General features: G+C 45.4%; 1 protein-coding gene across 1 annotated transcript in view; it reads right to left on the bottom strand.

The window, feature by feature from the left end:
- The window catches only part of LOC143766439 (uncharacterized), a 380,006-nt gene extending 359,616 nt beyond the window's left edge, over positions 1–20,390 (bottom strand). The window contains exons 1-7 of the mRNA XM_077254131.1: positions 20,336–20,390; positions 16,623–16,770; positions 15,311–15,461; positions 15,002–15,181; positions 14,796–14,919; positions 14,618–14,712; positions 14,363–14,453 (exon numbers count right to left, since the gene is read on the bottom strand). Coding sequence (XP_077110246.1) covers positions 14,363–14,453; positions 14,618–14,712; positions 14,796–14,919; positions 15,002–15,181; positions 15,311–15,388 — 568 coding nt within the window. The 5' untranslated portion in view covers positions 15,389–15,461; positions 16,623–16,770; positions 20,336–20,390. The remainder of the gene's footprint in view (positions 1–14,362; positions 14,454–14,617; positions 14,713–14,795; positions 14,920–15,001; positions 15,182–15,310; positions 15,462–16,622; positions 16,771–20,335) is intronic.
- Between the last annotated feature and the right edge of the window lie 1,138 nt (positions 20,391–21,528).

Below are 21,528 nucleotides of genomic sequence, written 5' to 3'. Positions count from 1 at the left end.
TTTGAAACCCCGCTCCTCTGGTGACCCCATTCAGCAAGTAAAAATCATTATTTCTTTGCTGCGTGGCGACCCTCATGACTGGGCATTTTCCCTTGCGCCAGGAGATCCTGCATTGCGTAATGTAGATGCGTTTTTTCTGGCGCTTGGATTGCTTTATGATGAACCAGATTCAGTGGATCAGGCAGAGAAAATTTTGCTGGCTTTGTGTCAGGGTCAGGATGAAGCGGAGGTATATTGTCAGAAGTTTAGAAAGTGGTCTGTGCTTACTCAGTGGAATGAATGTGCCCTGGCGGCAATTTTCAGAAAGGGTCTTTCTGAAGCCCTTAGGGATGTTATGGTGGGATTCCCCACACCTGCTGGTCTGAATGAGTCTATGTCCTTAGCCATTCAGATCGATCGACGCTTACGTGAGCGCAAAAGTGTGCACCATTTGACGGTGTTTTCTGAGCAGAGGCCTGAGCCTATGCAATGTGACAGGACCTTGACCAGAGCTGAACGGCAAGAGTACAGACGTCAGAATGGGCTGTGTTTTTACTGTGGTGACTCCACTCATGCTATCTCTGATTGTCCTAAGCGCACTAAACGGTTCGCTAGGTCTGCCACCATTGGTACGGTACAGCCAAAATTTCTTTTGTCCGTTACTCTGATTTGCTCTTTGTCGTCCTATTCTGTTATGGCATTTGTGGATTCAGGCGCTGCCCTGAATTTGATGGACTTGGAGTTTGCCAGGCGCTGTGGTTTTTTCTTGGAGCCCTTACAGTATCCTATTCCATTGAGAGGAATTGATGCTACACCTTTGGCCAAGAATAAGCCTCAGTACTGGACTCAATTGACCATGTGCATGGCTCCTGCACATCAGGAGGACATTCGCTTTTTGGTATTGCATAATCTGCATGATGTGGTCGTTTTGGGTTTGCCATGGCTACAGGTCCATAATCCAGTATTGGATTGGAAATCAATGTCTGTATCCAGTAGGGGTTGTCAAGGGGTACATGGGGATGTCCCATTGTTGTCTATTTCGTCTTCCCATCCTTCTGAAGTCCCTGATTTCTTGTCAGATTACCGGGATGTATTTGATGAGCCCAAATCCAGTGCCCTACCTCCTCATAGGGATTGCGATTGTGCTATTAATTTGATTCCTGGTAGTAAGTTTCCGAAGGGCCGACTGTTCAATTTATCTGTACCAGAACACGCTGCAATGCGGAGTTATATAAAGGAGTCCTTGGAGAAAGGGCATATTCGCCAGTCGTCGTCACCGTTGGGAGCAGGGTTCTTTTTTGTGGCCAAGAAGGATGGTTCTCTGAGACCTTGTATAGATTACCGCCTTCTCAATAAAATCACCGTCAAATTTCAGTACCCTTTGCCGCTACTGTCTGATTTGTTTGCTCGGATTAAGGGGGCTAGCTGGTTCACCAAGATAGATCTTCGAGGGGCGTATAATCTTGTGCGTATTAAACGGGGCGACGAATGGAAAACAGCATTTAATACGCCCGAGGGCCATTTTGAGTACTTGGTGATGCCATTCGGGCTTTCTAATGCTCCATCTGTGTTTCAGTCCTTTATGCATGACATCTTCCGAAAGTACCTGGATAGATTCATGATTGTATATTTGGATGATATTTTGGTCTTTTCGGACGATTGGGAGTCTCATGTGAAGCAGGTCAGAATGGTGTTCCAGGTCCTTCGTGCTAATTCCTTGTTTGTGAAGGGGTCTAAATGTCTCTTTGGAGTTCAGAAGGTTTCATTTTTGGGCTTCATTTTTTCCCCTTCTACTATCGAGATGGACCCTGTTAAAGTTCAGGCCATTTATGATTGGACTCAGCCTACTTCTGTGAAGAGCCTTCAGAAATTCCTGGGCTTTGCAAATTTTTACCGTCGCTTCATCGCTAATTTTTCTAGTGTTGTTAAACCATTGACTGATATGACCAAGAAAGGTGCTGATGTGGTCAATTGGTCCTCTGCGGCCGTTGAGGCTTTTCAGGAGCTGAAGCGTTGTTTTTCTTCTGCCCCTGTGTTGTGTCAGCCAGATGTTTCGCTCCCGTTTCAGGTCGAGGTGGATGCTTCTGAGATTGGAGCGGGGCTGTTTTGTCTCAAAGAGGTTCTGATGGCTCTGTGATGAAACCATGTGCTTTCTTTTCTAGAAAGTTTTCGCCTGCTGAGCGCAATTGTGATGTGGGCAATCGAGAGTTGTTGGCTATGAAGTGGGCGTTCGAGGAGTGGCGACATTGGCTTGAAGGAGCCAAGCATCGCGTGGTGGTCTTGACGGATCACAAGAATCTGACTTATCTCGAGTCTGCCAAGCGGTTGAATCCTAGACAGGCTCGATGGTCGCTGTTTTTCTCCCGCTTCAATTTTGTGGTTTCGTACCTTCCGGGTTCTAAGAATGTGAAGGCTGATGCCCTTTCAAGGAGTTTTGTGCCTGATTCTCCGGGAGTTCCTGAGCCGGGTGGTATTCTCAAAGAGGGGGTAGTTTTGTCTGCCATCTCCCCTGATTTGCGACGGGTGCTGCAGGAGTTTCAGGCTGATAGACCTGACCGTTGCCCAGCGGAGAAGCTGTTTGTCCCTGATAGATGGACTAGTAGAGTTATCTCTGAGGTTCATTGTTCGGTGTTGGCTGGTCATCCTGGAATCTTTAGTACCAGAGATTTGGTGGCTAGATCCTTTTGGTGGCCTTCCTTGTCACGAGATGTGCGTTCTTTTGTGCAGTCCTGTGGGACTTGTGCTCGGGCTAAGCCCTGCTGTTCTCGTGCCAGTGGGTTGCTTTTGCCCTTGCCGGTCCCGAAAATGCCCTGGACGCATGTTTCCATGGATTTTATTTCAGATCTCCCTGTCTCTCAGAGGATGTCGGTTATCTGGGTGGTTTGTGATCGCTTCTCTAATATGGTCCATTTAGTACCTTTGCCTAAATTGCCTTCCTCCTCTGATTTGGTTCCATTGTTTTTCCAGCATGTGGTTCGTTTACATGGCATTCCGGAGAACATCGTGTCGGACAGAGGTTCCCAGTTTGTTTCAAGATTTTGGCGGTCCTTTTGTGCTAAGATGGGCATTGATTTGTCTTTTTCTTCAGCTTTCCATCCTCAGACAAATGGCCAAACCGAACGAACCAATCAGACTTTGGAAACATATCTGAGATGCTTTGTTTCTGCTGATCAGGATGATTGGGTGTCCTTCTTGCCTTTGGCTGAGTTCGCCCTTAATAATCGGGCCAGCTCGGCCACTTTGGTTTCGCCCTTTTTCTGTAATTCTGGTTTCCACCCTCGTTTTTCTTCAGGGCAGGTTGAGCCTTCGGACTGTCCTGGTGTGGATTCTGTGGTGGACAGGTTGCAGCAAATTTGGACTCACGTAGTGGACAATTTGACATTGTCCCAGGAGAAGGCTCAACGTTTCGCTAACCGCCGTCGCTGTGTTGGTCCCCAACTTCGTGTTGGGGATTTGGTTTGGTTGTCGTCTCGTTATGTTCCTATGAAGGTTTCGTCTCCTAAGTTTAAGCCTCGTTTCATTGGTCTTTATAAGATTTCTGAAATTCTTAATCCTGTGTCATTTCGTTTGGACCTTCCAGCTTCTTTCGCCATCCATAATGTGTTCCATAGGTTGTTGTTGCGGAGATATGGGGCTCCTATGGTTCCCTCCGTTGATCCTCCTGCTCCGGTGTTGGTTGAGGGGGAGTTGGAGTATGTGGTGGAGAAGATTTTGGATTCTCGTGTTTCGAGACGGAAACTTCAGTACCTAGTCAAGTGGAAAGGTTATGGTCAGGAGGATAATTCCTGGGTGCTTGCCTCTGATGTTCATGCTGCCGATCTTGTTCATGCCTTTCATTTGGCTCGTCCGGATCGGCCTGGAGGCTCTGGTGAGGGTTCGGTGACCCCTCCTCAAGGGGGTGGTACTGTTGTGAATTCTGTTCTCGAACTCCCTCCTGTGGTTATGAATGGTACTTCGGCGAGTTCTGTCCATGGACTCCCTCTGGTGGCTGTGAGTGGAGCTGCTGGTTCTGAGGTTCCTCCCCAGCTGACCTCGTTTAGGCCTTGGCTGGCTGCTCTATTTAACTTCACTCAGATAGTTACCTGATGCCAGCTGTCAATGTCCTAGTACTGGTTCAGTTCTCTTGGATCTTTCAGATGACCTGTCTACTTCAGCAAAAGCTAAGTCCCTGCTAGCTTATTTGTTACCACTGTTTTTGTCCAGCTTGCTATTATGATTTTGTTTTGTTAGCTGGAAGCTCTGGGATGCAGAGTGGCACCACCGCGCCGTGAGTCGGTACGGTGCTCCTTTTTGCACACTCTGCGTGTTTTTTTGTTAGTTTTTTATGCTGACCGCAAAGATACCGTTTCTATCTTCAGTCTGTTTAGTTAAGTCCGGCCTCCTTTGCTGAAACCTATTTAATTCCTGTGTTTGTGACTTCCATCTAAACTCACAGTCAATATGTGTGGGGGGCTGCCTATTTCTTTGGGGAATTTCTCTGAGGCAAGGTAGGCTGTATTTTCTATCTTTAGGGGTAGTTAGCTCTTAGGCTGTGAAGAGGCGTCTAGGCAGAGTCAGGAATGCTCCACGGCTATTTCTAGTTGTTGCGATAGGATTAGGGGTTGCGGTCGGCAGAGCTCCCACTTCCCAGAGCTCGTCCTGTATTACTAGTTTGCTCATCTGGTCATTTCTAGTGCTCCTAACCACCAGCTCAATCATAACAGTCACCCGATGACTGCATTAGCGAAATGGGAACATCAAGTGGGGGGGATTTCGGTAGATCAATGGGAGTCAATAATGCAAATGATCCCTAAGTTGTCCCTCAGTGAGCCTAACCATCTGTCTCAACTATATATCCTTTATAGGGTTTATAGGACTCCTAAGTGGCTGTTTGATTTAGGTCTAAGGCCAAATTCAAAATGTCCCAAGTGTACGCTCGATAATGCAGATATCCTACATATGGGACGTGTCCCTGTATACAAATATTCTGGATTATGGTTCTCAACTTAATATATATTGCCACAGAGCAGGATATTCCCAGAGATCCTATTGTCTGTGTGCTTGGATATGTTGAGGAGGCGGGAGGAGATGATTATTCAAAAATAGCTGTTGCCAGAATGCTTTTTACTGCTAGAAAATTAATAGCATATCACTGGATCTCAGATACAGTTCCCACGAGGAAATATGTAAATAAGCTAAACCTCATACTATGCAGAGAGAAGGCCATTTATCTTAAACGGGGTAGACCGGCAGTGATTGAGAAAATTTGGGCAGGATGGTTGAATGTTCCGGGCTTACCGTCTGTAAGTTTATTCTCGTGATACCATGTTTATATCACCCTTAAAAGGATTTGGTTGTACTCCATGACTGGTGCCTTGGGATATGTGCCTTATCTATGTCTGTATTTTTCTTGTGATATATTTTATCATTGGACCAGGGTTGGGTAGGGGGGGAGCGGTTGGGAATGGGGAAAAGATTGTGGGGTATTTTGGAAAAAATTCTGTTATGTTCTGAAAACTTTAATAAAAAATATCTGATTAAAAAAAATGCGCCCACGTCTGTCCAGACACCGTCGCGGATAAGGCCTCATCACATTCCGTGTTAGCTGAAATGCCTCATCACCAACTACGACATATGGCATTGGTTGTCCACCAGAAGAAGGAAGACTCCATGGGGGTGGCACACCCAATTCATTGGCCTTCAGCCGCCGACCCATAATGGAAGAACTGAAGATTCGAGAATCTCCAGTTCTTCCATAGGCCCCTATATCTACAATTATAAAATTGTACTTGCTGTCAACTAAGGCCAACAAGACAACAGAAAAATAACCCTTATAATTGTAGTATAGGGACCCAGAGTTCGGCGGCTTCTTGACCCGGATGTGCTTCCCATCTAGTGCACCCAGACAATTAGGAAAGTGGCACGTGTCGTTGATGCCATTAGCAATACGTTCCCAATCTTCTGTTGTGGGCTCAGGCATCACTTTGTTCTTTAGGGAATTCCATATCTGGGAGCATGTGTGCTTCACTATATTTGATATAGTTGGTACGCCCAGAAGAAACTCGAGATGGAGGGAAGCATAGGATTGTCCTGTTGACAAAAACCTATAAATGGAAAGAGCCCCCCAAAAAAGGCAAAATGAAAATTGACGTATATCAGACCATGTATAAATTTTTACAAAACCTGCATATAATCAAATCTTGAAATTGCCTAAAAATAACAAACGTAACCCTACCCCTTACCCTAACTGTAAGTATAGGTAGGGGTAGGGTTCTGGTTAGGGGTAGTGGTACGACCAAACAGTGGGTTAAGCACACTTTGCTTGGTGAAATATCTACATATATATATGTTTATGTAGCGCCCCCACTGCCGCAGGGCCGAGGGGTACCCGGTACCGGGCCTCTGAGTCTCTGCTCTGGGTTGTCACGGTGGCTAGGCCCGGTCCGTGACCCTGCTGAGGGGCGTACAGTGATAGATATGATGGATGGTGGTGATGTTGTAGTGGTGCGGTGCAGTAAATAACGAGGACACCAGGTTGCAGTCTCTTTACCTCTTTACTGAAGATCTCTGGGTCCTCAGTCCGGAATCTGGATAACCAGGCTGCGCAAGTCCGGACGGTCCAATGGCACCTCCCGAGTTCTCTTAACAGGTGGAAATCTGTGCCTTCCTGCTAGCGCTATGTGTTGCGCTCGTTCCCTGCTGTGCTTACGGAAAGTCCCCACAACTGTTGTGTCCGTTTCTTAAGTTCCCTCACAACTCGATTAGATGATGTCCTGCTAATCCTCCGTCCCTCCCTGATGTTACGGTTGGAACGGCACCCGTATGACGGGTAGGCTCGGAGCTCTTCCGGGACCCTAGAGTCGCCCCTCTCCACAAGTTGCCCCCCAAGACTGCATAGGTGATTTAGATGAGACAGCCCGCCTTTGACTGACTGTCCTGCCGTTGGTTTAGAGTATTGCTTGAAGCTGAATATTGTAATACTCCCTCGGCGTTCCGGCCGCCGGTTGTGCGCCTCAGTAGGATGTTGCCTCGGTCTTACAGCACAACCCCTACTGGTATTCTCCTTGTTGCTTTGATCTCGTTTCTCACTCAGCACAATCTATCTTGCTTTCAATCCCTCCTTGGGCACCGCTGCTATACTGAGCAGGCACGGTCCCGTTACGTTCGCTCAAGTTGCCAAGCCCCTGTCAGGATCCCACCCCTGACAGGGACCCTACCGAATCTTCCCCCACAACACCCTCTGCCACAAGGTGTTGCCTGGCTCCAACCCAGTCAGCTTTCTTTCTAACTTCCTGCCTGACCCCCAGTTTTACCAGTATGTGAGGAGTGGCCTAATGAATAGAACCCTTAGCTCCCCCTGGAGGCCCGGCTGTGAAATGTATTGGTGTCTGTGATACCTGGTCAGATGAACTCCTTCAGTGCCATCAGACGTACCATAGCTCCCCTTAGTGGCGGAGCCACAGTACTGCAACGACCAGGACTCTGGGGCGCTGCATTTACAATCTGTGATTTGCCTTTCAAAATATACCTTAAAGGTTAACATGAGACGTTCTTCAGCAGAAATGCAGCGACGAAAACGGGTATTTTTAAACGTGATGGCTGGACGAAGCTCTGCAAGGAGAAAGTCAAAGGCCTCAACTGACATCCTTGTGTAGGCATAAAATTTATCCCTATGCATCCGCATATGTTGATATAGGCGTGAAAAATGTCCTTTTCTAGGACGATGGGTGAGGAGCGGATGCACCCAAAATCGACGCCGCCTCCTTGGAGCAGAAACAAGGGGATATCCCACTCCATATTCCCGTGATAACATCCAGTTAAAGAGGAGCTCCTCAGTAGGGTCAAGACTAAGATTTCTTGCAGCCATGCTTGCTTGTTGTTTATCCCAAAAGGCACAAAACCAACATCACAACAAGGAATCACACATGTTGCTAAATGCCTTTATATAGGGATAGCACACATGAATTAGGATTGCTTGTGTTTTTTTCTGCACGTTAAAAACGGATTGCATACGGATGTCATACGGATGGTACGATTAAAAAAAACGCATGGCACTCGCGTAACACTCACATGACAATCGCATACGTTACATCCTTTTTTTCAGTACAGATTATGGAACATTTTTACGCTCGCAAGTGGAAAGGGACCCTTAGATCAAAATCTGGAAATGGTGCATCACTGTAGCCACCGTGTGCATGGTCATTTTAACTTCTGTCACTACCCAAGAGATCTTCAGACCAAAAGCCAAGAGACCAACTATGGAAAATGGGGCTTTATGATAAATCAAACAATCTGTGGATTTACTTGGATAGGCTGATGAACACTAGCCATTTTTGTTTGACAAAGACTACTACTGCTACCAATAGATTAGAAACTTGTCCGGTGGTAGTACCGACCCATTACAGTTATTGACAATGCTGATAGGGGTATCTACTCAAGATGAAGACATAGAAGATGTTACTCAAAGCTTCCCATACAATAGTAATTTTTGCATGCAATGCTCTGTGTTGTTGTATACAGTGTACACGTCCATTACTATCCTTACGTCAATCATCCACTAAAACCATCCCCTTAAGGTACTGTCACACATTGAAATTTTCATCGCTGCGACGGCACGATCCGTGACATCGCAGCGATCGTATGAATATCGCTCCAGCGTCGTAGACTGCGGTCACACGTTGCAATCACGGCGCTGGAGCGATGCCGAAGTCCCCGGGTAACCAGGGTAAACATCGGGTAACTAAGCGCAGGGCCGCGCTTAGTAACCCGATGTTTACCCTGGTTACCAGCGTAAACGTAAAAAAACAAACAGTACATACTCACCCGTCGGTGTCCTTCAGGTCCCTTGCCGTCTGCTTCCTGCTCTGAGTGCAGCCGTACAGTGAGAGCAGATCGCAGCACCGCTGTGATCTGCTCTCACTTTCCGGCCGGCACTCAGAGCAGGAAGCAGACGGCAAGGGACCTGAAGGACACCGACGGGTGAGTATGTACGGTTTGTTTTTTTACGTTTACGCTGGTAACCAGGGTAAACATCGGGTTACTAAGCGCGGCCCTGCGCTTAGTTACCCGATGTTTACCCTGGTTACAAGCGAACACATCGCTGGATCGCTGTCACACACAACGATCCAGCGATGTCAGCGGGTGATCAAGCGACGAAAGAAAGTTCCATACGATCTGCTACGACGTACGATTCTCAGCAGGGTGTCTGATCGCAGTAGCGTGTCAGACACAGCGATATCGTAACGATATCGCTAGAACGTCACGAATCGTAACGTCGTAGCGATGGAAATTTCAATGTGTGACGGTACCCTTAGGGAATGGTATCTTGCATAAATAATGTATGGCTCAAAATAGCCAAGGGTGGATTGTAGTGTGAATATAAAAATGGATATTTTGAGTCCATATTGAAATATACAGAATGCATTCAGACCATTACAGAGCAGCATTGATGGTCATACATTTACAGACAGACAGAAAATACTCATAAGGTACCGTCACACTAGGCGATATCGCCAGCGATCCGTGACGTTGCAGCGACCTGGATAGCGATATCGCTGTATTTGACACGCAGCAGCGATCTGGATCCCGCTGTGAAATTGCTGGTCGCTGCTAGAAGGTCTGCACTTTATTTGGTCGCTAGGTCGCCGTGTATCGCCGTGTTTGACAGCAAAAGCAAGGATACCAGCGATATTTTACACTGGTAACCAGGGTAAACATCGGGTTACTAAGCGCAGGGTCGCGCTTAGTAACCCGATGTTTACCCTGGTTACCAGCGTAAAAGTTAAAAAAACAAACAGCACATACTCACCAGCGCGTCCCCCAGCCTCTGCTTCCTGACACTGACTGAGCGCCGACCCTAAACTGAAAGTGAAAGCACAGCGGTGACGTCACCGCTGTGCTGTTAGGGCCGGAGCTCAGTCAGTGTCAGGAAGCAGAGGCTGGGGGACGCGCTGGTGAGTATGTGCTGTTTGTTTTTTTAACTTTTACGCTGGTAACCAGGGTAAACATCGGGTTACTAAGCGCGGCCCTGCGCTTAGCAACCCGATGCTTACCCTGGTTACCCGGGGACCTCGGCATCGTTGGTCGCTGGAGAGCGGTCTGTGTGACAGCTCTCCAGCGACCAAACAGCGACGCTGCAGCGATTGGCATCGCTGTCGCTATCGCTGCAGCGTCGCTTAATGTGACGGTACCTATAGTGACACAATCTTGAGACCTGTTGACTCATTGTCTGAAAGCCTTCACCTCACAAAGAATTCTATGTTTCTCTATGTTTGTTGTTTGATTTTGTAAAACATGAAGGTTTATTTAACTCCACCACAGACAGAGGTTATCTATTTCTTGTGGCTTTAAATTCAGGGTTTATGGCCCATCGTTTGATGTTCGCCTGGTATCTCTGTTTCATCTTATCTTGAAAGCTGGACACAGGAAAGCAAGGTGAAAGTGGCTGTGGAGTCGGTAAGCCACAGTTGCGACTCCGACTCCTGGATTTTATCAGGCTCCGACTCCTTCATAAATGGCCAATTCGTAACAATAAATTTACTGTTGTAAAATATTAACATCGTGCTTATTCAGTTTCTCACCATCATATAAGTAATCAGACCACTTAGAGCAAAAACTATATTTATTAGAATATAGCAAATAACTTTGATAAACTTTTCTAAACTCTTGTAAGTAAATATGCAATAAACACTGTTATGCAGTTAATAAGAAGAAATCTATAAATTTGTCCTCAGAAAAAGTATTGCCTCTGTCAGATCCTCCTTCATGGATGCCCTCAAATCTGATCTAATTATTTTGAGAGCAGAGAACAACCTCTCTACACTAACTTGGGTTGGTCGCAAAGCAGTAACCACTCGGGCAACATCTCTGACAATGTCAGGATACAGAGGAATCGCTTGTTGCACTGTTATTTTTGATGAACTTTCTCAATTTCTTTTAGTGCACATGAAAAATTCTGCTGAAATGTACTGGCTGTGTTCTTTGATGGGGATGATTCTTCTTCGATGCGGGAATGCTTTGCACGGTCCTTGTGATCCAAATATTTTTCGAAATTAAATTCTTCATCAGTTGAGGGTGAAGATGTGGCAAGATGACTAAATTCTTCTTGTTCCTCCTGACTGTTCTGCAACCCTTTCATCCTTACTGCTATTTCAAACACAGCTTCTTTTCCTTTAGTTAGCTGTTGATCAGCTACAAGAATCCGATGCATTGGGTCTACATAAACAGCTGCCAAAAGAATGTTATTTTGTAATAGTAGCTCCTCTCTCCGTTTCATTGATGTAGCAATGCCACTTGCAATTAACCTCCTCTTTGGGACAGGCGAAACATCAGGTTTTTTCCAGCTCAGTCACCTGATTCCACTGACTTACATTTAGCGTCAGTGGAGGGTTAGCCATGTCTACAAGAAAGGTTTTCAGTTCAACCAAGCGCTGAATCATTAAGTAAGTACTGCCCCATCGTGTGGCTTGATCAATAATTGCCCCTTTTCCAGCACGTCTCTTCAAAATTGAGTCAACTTTAGGGGTTCTGGCAACAGTAGCCAATTTTCTCACCTTGCCAATCAGTGCAGCAGCATGTCCTTCTTGCAGACTGTCTCTTATAGCCAGCTCTAGCATATGCACAACACAGCGCATGTGATGAATGAAAGAACTTATTGAAACAGTTTCAACAAGATCTAAACTATCATGTTGCTGTTCATCTGAAGCAACTTCAGTTTGTTCACGTGTTTCTCAATGCAGTGATCCAGAACACTGGCTATTCATTGCTTGCGTTGAGAAACACGTGATGGTGTCTCCGCGGTGTTGGATGTTTTGATTTCCCCGAGGTCATTCATCTTTATGTTTATAGTCTTTTCACTAGGCACTGCTCCTAATAGCCAGTTTCCTACTCCACACTGACGAGGGGCAAATACCCTGAAACAGCTGTCTGTGGATGGATACCATGTTTTGACATAGGTGGTTTTCCTTTATTGGATGCTGCCCTTCCCGTGGTTGTTCCTTCCAGGTGAAAGACCTGGCTATTCATTGCTTGCGTTGAGAAACACGTGATGGTGTCTCCGTGGCTTTTCTACATGCATTTAAGAAATGAAAGTCAATCAGTCTGAAAAATTGGGAAAACTTTGAAAGTGTCCCCAAGTGCAGTTGCAAAAATCATCAAGCGCTACAAAGAAACTGGCTCACATGAAGACCACCCCAGGAAAGGAAGACCAAGAGTCACCTCTGCTTCTGAGGATAAGTTTATCCGAGTCACCAGCCTCAGATATCACAGGTTAACAGCAGCTCAGATTAGAGACCAGGTCAATGCCACACAGAGTTCTAGCAGCAGACACATCTCTACAACAACTATTAAGAGGAGAATTTGTGCAGCAGGCCTTCATGGTAAAATAGCTGCTAGGAAACCACTGCTAAGGACAGGCAACAAGCAGAAGAGACTTGTTTGGGCTAAAGAACACAAGGAATGGACATTAGACCGTGTCTTTGTGCAACGCAGAAAAAGTGCGTGGATGGACTCTACATGCTTGGGGTCCCACAGTGAAGCATGGAGGAGGTGTGATGGTGTGGGGGTGCTTTGCTGGTGACACTGTTGGGGATTTATTCAAAATTGAAGGCATACTGAACCAGCATGGCTACCACAGCATCTTGTAGCGGCATGCTATTCCATCCGGTTTGCGTTTAGTTGGACCATCATTTATTTTTCAACAGGACAATGACCCCAAACACACCTCCAGACTGTGTAAGGGCTATTTGACCAAGAAGGAGAGTGATGGGGTGCTACGCCAGATGACCTGGCCTCCACAATCACCAGACCTGTACCCAATCGAGATGGTTTGGGGTGAGCTGGACCACAGAGTGAAGGCAAAAGGGTCAACAAGTGCTAAGCATTTCTGAGAACTCCTTCAAGATTGTTGGAAGAAAATTTCCAGTGACTACCTCTTGAAGCTCATCAAGAGAATGCCAAGAGTGTGCAAAGCAGTCAAAGCAAAAGGTGGCTACTTTGAAGAACCTAGAATATAAGAAATTTTCAGTTGTTTCACACTTTTTTGTTAAGTATATAATTCCACATATGTTAATTCATAGTTTTGATGCCTTCAGGGTGAATTTACAATTTTCATAGTCACAGAAATACAGAAAAATCTTTAAATGAGATTTGGTCTGTACTTAATCATTTTATGTGTTTGATCTTTATATGTATTTAACCTTTGTATGTTAAAATATACAAAAGTGTATGCAATCATACTATTCCTTAATTTTGTACTTTAAATAAAATAGCTTTATATCGCAAGTAGTAGCCTTCTTTAAAGCCATATCCGAACCTTAGTGTTAAAAACTTAGCAATACATGCATATCTATAGTATTTATTAAAGGGGTTGTCCAGTACTAGGACAAGCACTTCTTAAACTAAATGTTCGTCCCTGATAAAATAATAAAGCTTAAACTCAACTGCCATGCTGGCTTTGTTCCAGAGGAGTTGGCAGTCGCTGCATCGGCGCTGTGATGCGGTAGAATGACAAGTGATGCCCAGCTCCCAATCAGTGCTGGCGTCACTGTCTCCACATTCAGACAAACTGAACATGAAGAAAAAGTCCGGGATGAGCTGCCGCTCTGTCTTCCCCTTCATGTTCAGTTTGTCTGAAAGCGGAGATAGTGACGCCAGGTCTGATTGAGTGTCGGTGTCACAGCACCGCATCACAGTGGATAACCCCTTTAAATGTGTATTACAGCCATCAACCAAACACAGCTTAGAGATGTATCATGGCACAGGTGTAATGTGTTTTATGAAGTTTATCACAATCCTGTTTCAAGTTAGTCGGTTTTAAAAAAATTCAAAATTCAGGATAAAGGGAAACTCTGCTGTTATTGTACAGAAATTCACACTTGGCCTCACTGCACATTTAATGCTGTCGATCCTAAAAGTGAAGTTTGTCCAGAAAGACTGGACCTGGTCTTGTAGGGACCATATCAGCACATTAAGCAGCACAGAAGGGAGAGAAGGTAGATTCATCCAATAATATATAAGGGATCTAGGAAGCCAAAAGCATCATTACCCTCCACTTTCTCTTACAGGACTATCATAATATTTTTCTTCAAGTGATTTTCTAACTTGTCAGCACATTCTACATACACTGTCATTTTACTTTGTAATTTACAGATCTGGGCAGGTAATCAGGTCATCGTCTCCTAATCCCAGGAGGTAGGTGGATCCTCCAGGTTGTAAGATCTATAAAAAAGGCCTTCAATGCCCAAAGTCATTTGAACAGTTTTGGGTGGAGGACAATGTTGTGATCTAGAGGCAAAATGGTGATCACACAATTGTGATACGAGCAGACTACACTACCAATAAAGCAGCCACAGCCGGTGACTGAGAAGAATCTGTGAATTCCCTGCATTTAGTGGTTACTACTCACCTGGGTAGTCATATGTAGGAATCTCCTCTTTACACGGCTCATCACCCCTCACATATGTCTCTGTAGTATAAATATGGGTCAGATCTTCACCCTGAAACAAATATTGTAAAAGTCAGAGACAGATGGAGAAGTCACATCTATGATCAGCTCTAATCCTGCTATCTCCACCGTTCTCATTACACACGTATAAAATATATAATAATGCTGGATAAAACAACACCAAGCAACACCTCATGACACCTTCTCTCCATCTACCTGATGATCTTGAGGAACATTTGGATCTTCTTGTTTACAGTCCCGTGGAAGAGGACAGGGACATCTCTCTGGTGTTGTCCTCTTACTGGATACATCTGGAGGAAACACATACAGGGACTGAATTCATTCTTTACATACAGATAATTATAGGCCGTGTGTATTTAGTCCTGTCTATTACCTGGTGATGTGAGGGGCTGGGGATCCTCCATCATGACGTCCTTGTACAGATCTTTGTGTCCTTCTAAATACTCCCACTCTTCCATGGAGAAATAGACGGCGACATCCTGACACCTTATAGGAACCTGACACATACAATGATACCGTCATCCCCCGATTTCTTCACAGCGTTACTGTATAATGTCCCAGCATTCCCAGCAGTGTCACCTCTCCAGTCAGCAGCTCAATTATCTTGTAGGTGAGTTCTAGGATCTTCTGGTCATTGATGTCCTTATGTATCAGGGGGTGAGATGGAGGACCCATGATTGTGTCTGAGGGATGGGGAAGACTCCTGAGCCCAGGGTCCTGACAGCGCTCACTAGAGGTCTTCTTCACTACTGTATATTCCTGGATATGGAGAGACACATTAATAAATCTCACTACAGACATTTCCAGAGTCCTCACCTCTCCAGTTCTGTCCATCTCGCATTCCCCTAGATATGAATGATGAAATGTGATGTCGTCAGAATCTCTCACCTCTCCAGTAAGCCGGAAGAGGATCTCTAGGGTGAGGTGTAATATCCTCTCCGCCATCTTGTCTCTGTTCATATCCATCTTTGATGGGTAAATCAGGAAAATTATCTTAATACAGAAGATCTTCACTGAGAGGATCCGATATTGTAGAGACCTGAATGAGAAGATGAGCCGATGTAATATTATAAAAATCCTGTGTAATAATACAATTACTGGAGATAATAAGGGAAACATATGAGGAGATTTATTATTTTACAGTAATTAGTTTTCTTCTTTACATCCAGTAATAAAACCTATATATTTAGGCCACAGACAACAAGCAGCTTCTTCCTCGGAGTCGGCAGCTGAATACGTTTCTCATAGACTCATCTTCCATAACGCTAATTCTCGTCTCATTTACCGACATTGGAATCGGCATTAGTAATACTGCAGGAGATATTCATTACACGTGACAGGAGAAATAACGACTTCATGATGAGGACGACATATTCATCTTCTACTACGGCTCTAGAAACAGATTTGTCCAGAGTCGGTCACTGACTCCATCCCCACCGGCCTCTATATGAAGGTTTCCCGTCTTCCCCGCACTGTAATCTTCTATCACGTTAGATCTCAGGTCTGATTCACACACAGAAGTTTGAGGCTTTTAGAAAAGATTATTTGTAAGAACAACAAGACAGGAGATATACGAGGCAAATGTCTCCATATTCAATGTTCTTTTTTTCTTTGGGATATGTTTTTTTTTTTTTAGCCTTTTGCCATAGGCTTCCATATATTACATGAAAAACACCCCCAAAAAAAGGTGTTAAAATGTAAAAAAATAAAACTGGTGATGGCGGTACTGTGGAAACATTATATAGTATGAAGGGATATGGTGATACTGTGACAACATCATTCAGTGTGTGTGGGGGTTGATGGGGGTATTGTGAACATTATACTGTCTGTATGGGCCAAGAAAGAGCCATCATACTGTGAGAGCCATACAGGTTTCGTTGGTTCCCCTTTTTCATAGTTGGGTCGTTTGTATCTATCAGCGAAAGAGGAACAAAACCATTGTGATTCTTATAAGGAGACAACACAAAACCCCCTAAATATAACATTTTACAACAACCCCACAATCTGTGACTCCTCAGGGTAAATCGCTCTCTCACCATTAGATTAGAGCTGATACTATGAAGATAAAGTGACTAAACAGACTTTGTGTCACCTCCATAAAGGGGCACTTTTCCGTGTTTGTGAGAACTGTCCGAGGATTATTAGAGGTGATCGTTTCCCCCCCATTAGAAGGGACACCTGTCGATATTGGGGTCTTTACCTGCTACAGTCCTGGTGGGATTTACTTGGTAAAGTGACTTGTGGTAAAGTGGATATTGGACAAATATCACCTTCAATTACCCTCAGACTGAAGGAACATCGCTCCTCTATTCAGCTTTATGGATCTAGGATTAAATCCACTGCGGCCCCTGCAAGAAAAGGATGAGAAAGAGCAGAAGTTGGGTGAGACCACGATGGCCGGACATTTCTCTGAGATGGTGATAAAAGTTCTGATCTCCGATGGTCGGTGTTAGAAAGGCTACCTCAGTGGATTCACAATCACAATGCAGGAAACTTCTACAGAGACGTGCTCTAGATTTACTCCCTGGAATCACTTTCTCCCAAAGGGAATCATGACATAAGAAGTAATCGCGATTCATATGAGCCCTTTTTTAGCCCCTTCCTCCTACTCCCCTCCCCATTTTTTTTTACCTTATAAACTACCAAATAATCACACCACACATATTGGATTGATTGGCCTGGCCACAGCAGCATTTTATTAACATTTATTACAAAACAGTGTAGGGTATGCGCACACGTTGCAGATTTCCTGCAGAACTGCAGCTTTTCTTTCCGCGCAGAAACGCTGCAGATCCGCAAGTGATTTACAGTACAATGTAAATCAATGGCAAAAAAAAAATGCTGTGCTGATGGTGCGGAAAAATCTGCACGGAAAGCGCAGCAGATTCAAAAAAGGACCATGTCAATTCTTTGTGCAGTTTCTGCACGCATTCCATAATAGAAATCAGGGGTAAAAAAAAAAAAGGGGTAAAAAAAAGGAAGAAATCTGCACAAAAATCTGCAACGCGTGCACATACCAAAAAAAGGCGCAGATTCTGACCTGCGTTTTCTGCCAAGAAATGCCAGTCAAATCTGCAATGTGTGCACATGGCCAAAGAACAGCCTCCCAGAAGGGGTTGTTATTGCAGCCCCAAAAACTATAAACAACAGGTTTAATAAGCCCACCTTATACCAGCTCAGAGGCACGTATTAACTAACCTGGCCAATGTCCGAAACAACTAACCACAGGCCCCTTTAATCCCTTTCCCAGGATTACTTAAACACTTGTCAAGTTAAATCCACCCAGGTGTAGTCCAGAGCCTCTTGAGATCCCCCCACCGATCCTCCATTAACCAACTCCACCAATTTCGAGGACCTCCTTGCATTGCCAATAAATGTAAACTTACTTTATTCCCATCTCTATGAAAAAACACCTGACAAATAAAACCACATCCATGAAAACATAGTATACAAATAGGGAGGGTGGGAGCTCTGGTAAGGGGTACCTAAAATGGTTGCCCCAAGGGAAATGGCTGACCCTCATATACTACTCCCCCTCCACACCTCTGACCTCTTCTCTCCGTTGGTCTGACCCCAACTCCACCTCTGCTATTCCTATTAATCTCGAACTTCACAATAACTGCCCAGCTCACTTTATTCCCACCTTAACCCCGTCATGTCGGCCTCCCTTTATGGCCAGGGGCCCAGTATGGCCTCATTTTCCTGAAGCCGAGATGCGAACTCGGCTTCAGGAAAATGGCCGCCGCGATCTCCATCTGCGCACGCGCGGCATCCCGCGGCCATTGTCCTCAAGCCCCGTGCAGCAGAGCGCTCCATCTGCGCACGCGCGGCCTCAGGAAGATGGCCGCCCCCACCGATAACCAGGGGAATAGCGCAGATCGCGCTCTTTTTCTTCACCTGCACAGTGGATTCGGCAGTTGGACATGCGCAAACCACTACGCCACCAACAGAAAGATAAGCAAGATCTGGGGGAAGAAACAGCGATGTCACCACGCCCATTTGACCAGACCAGCCTGATTGACAGGCGAAAACGGCGACTTTGGTAAGCTATTTCGGCAGCATAGGTGGGGAATCAGGGTACACAAAATACACTATTGTAACGCACAGCTCAGGCCCTATTTAACGGTATTTTTATCTCATACTGAAAAAATGGGGTGACAGGTTCCCTTTAAGTCCTACAGAAACTGTATAGAAAGAATCATTTCTAATTCTGTGTTTCTAGGACTCTTCTGGTGGGAATTGGCTGCAATATCCCCTGTGCAATATATTTCTAGTATTAATAGGTTATAATCCTGTCGCTCTATGGAGGTGCGGTGGTGGTTTGTTTCTTTCCCTTTTTTGTTGTTTGTGTAATTTATTATCTTTATGTCACGTATGTGTATTGGTTCTGACATTTGGTATCCCCTTGTCATGTGACAATCACGATATAAGAAACATCCAAGGGATATGACACATGCTTAAAAAGGCGTCAAACCCTGAAACATTGCAACATGTGTGTGTTCACACCACAACTCCCTTTCCATGATGTCCCCATGAAACGCTGCTTGTGCCGACAGCTGTGCTCCGCGAGACATGTGGAGCAGAGAGGACTTCAGTAATGTTCCTGAAATCACCGCACTCGCAGAGCGCAGCCTGACCGGGAGTGACCTATGTAACTTCTAATCTCAGGCTCCATAGGTTGTACTACAGAAATCGGTGCATGCCGTGGCAACGCCATGAACTACGTCGGAGCTGTGGAGATAATCAATTGGTAAATGATGGACTGTCTCTTGTCTTTATTATTTTCTCTCTTTTTATGTCTTTCAGTTTGAGATTTGTGTACTACTTCGAACCAGCATGACTTTTTTTAAATTAATAAATATGTGAAAAAGGGAGTGTGCTTTGTGTTTTTTTTTAGCTTACTGGGTTAGCAATGGTGTGTCTGATAGATGTCTGCAATGCTAACCCCTGGGAATGATGCCAGCTGACAATACACAGCTGACATAAACCCGTAAAAATATTACCCTGATAGCCAACACACCAGGGCAAGAACCAGGCAAAGTGCCAGAGTTGGCGGCTTTAATGTGATGCGTCAATTCTGGGACTGTTGCGGGCTGGTATTTATAGGCTGGGAACAGACCAATATCCATGGACTTTCTCAGCACGATAATATCAGCCCCCAGCTGCCTGCTTTACCTTGGCCGGTTATCAAAAATAGGGGGGATCCCACATCAGTTTTTTTAAATTAATTATTTAATAGGTTATTAAAAAAAGTTAAATACACTCTATAGTGCCACATGAAAGTGACAAAAGGGTGCAACTATATAATATTTAGGGGTGGCGAATATTAATCTAAGCTCTCCCTCCTATAACTGCTTCCTGAGGACGGTATACCGAGCATTGCGTCACCGAGTCTTCTATAAACCTGATAATGTGATGTGGTCGGCCAGTCAGAGAAATGCAGTAGTACACATGGCTACAACATTACCGTGTATGGCAGGCAATCGCCGCATGTTTGTTAGCTGTCTAACAGCAGCAAAACATGCGGGTCGGGGACTAGAGCACTCGAGATACTCGATTGAGTAGTGGAGAGCGGCTCCCTCATCACTAGTATCTACATTATTGTGCTGGAGCCAGGAGAGGAATCATCGCATTGTGGGAGAACTTCTCTGGGCTTCTGTCCGCTCATCCTGCAGGTGTCTGACTGGGTCTAATGTGGAACCAGCGAAGCCGCATTCTGTCCACAGCTGTTACCTCACTGTTCACACCACACAGAGACCCCAAAAGAGTCTCCTCAGTGCTGAAGGGGTTAATGTCCCCCCCAGTAATGTGGACTGTCCACCACCTACCTCCACCCGCAGAGCCGCACAACCACATACAGAATAATGGAGCCTCAAACACCGACCTCCACCCGCAGAGCCGCACTCCACATACCACATAGAGAATAATGGAGCCTCAAACACCTGCAGAGACGCACTCTACATATACACTCACCGGCCACTTTATTAGGTACACCTGTCCAACTTCTTGTTAACACTTAATTTCTAATCAGCCAATCACATGGCGGCAACTCAGTGCATTTAGGCATGTAGACATGGTCAAGACAATCTCCTGCAGTTCAAACCGAGCATCAGTATGGGGAAGAAAGGTGATTTGAGTGCCTTTGAACGTGGCATGGTTGTTGGTGCCAGAAGGGCTGGTCTGAGTATTTCAGAAACTGCTGATCTACTGGGATTTTCACGCACAACCATCTCTAGGGTTTACAGAGAATGGTCCGAAAAAGAAAAAAAATCCAGTGAGCGGCAGTTCTGTGGGCGGAAATGCCTTGTTGATGCCAGAGGTCAGAGGAGAATGGGCAGACTGGTTCGAGCTGATAGAAAGGCAACAGTGACTCAAATCGCCACCCGTTACAACCAAGGTAGGCCTAAGAGCATCTCTGAACGCACAGTGCGTCGAACTTTGAGGCAGATGGGCTACAGCAGCAGAAGACCACACCGGGTACCACTCCTTTCAGCTAAGAACAGGAAACTGAGGCTACAATTTGTACAAGCTCATCGAAATTGGACAGTAGAAGATTGGAAAAACGTTGCTTGGTCTGATGAGTCTCGATTTCTGCTGCGACATTCGGATGGTAGGGTCAGAATTTGGCGTAAACAACATGAAAGCATGGATCCATCCTGCCTTGTATGGAGCATCTTTGGGATGTGCAGCCGACAAATCTGCGGCAACTGTGTGATGCCATCATTTCAATATGGACCAAAATCTCTGAGAAATGCTTCCAGCACCTTGTTGAATCTATGCCACGAAGAATTGAGGCAGTTCTGAAGGCAAAAGGGGGTCCAACCCGTTACTAGCATGGTGTACCTAATAAAGTGGCCGGTGAGTGTACACGGCTGCTCTGTGCGCACAGGACCTGTGATGAGGTCACAAGAGGGGAGGAGTCAGGGGTCACATGATCAGGGGCCTTAGTGTATGCAGGACTCTGCTGTGCTGGTTGTCATGGTGCTGGATGAAGGGGAAGTTTATGTGTGGGGTCAGGAGGGGTTTACAGTGTGGATGTAGCAGAGCCATGTGTGTACACCAGGTGTACGGAGCGGAGCCATGTGTACGAGATGTACGGAGCAGAG

The sequence above is a fragment of the Ranitomeya variabilis genome, chromosome 4, assembly GCF_051348905.1.
Source record: "Ranitomeya variabilis isolate aRanVar5 chromosome 4, aRanVar5.hap1, whole genome shotgun sequence".
NCBI lineage: Eukaryota > Metazoa > Chordata > Amphibia > Anura > Dendrobatidae > Ranitomeya > Ranitomeya variabilis.
The sequence above is the reverse complement of the archived record's forward strand: the minus strand, read 5'-3'. Positions and strand labels throughout refer to the sequence as shown.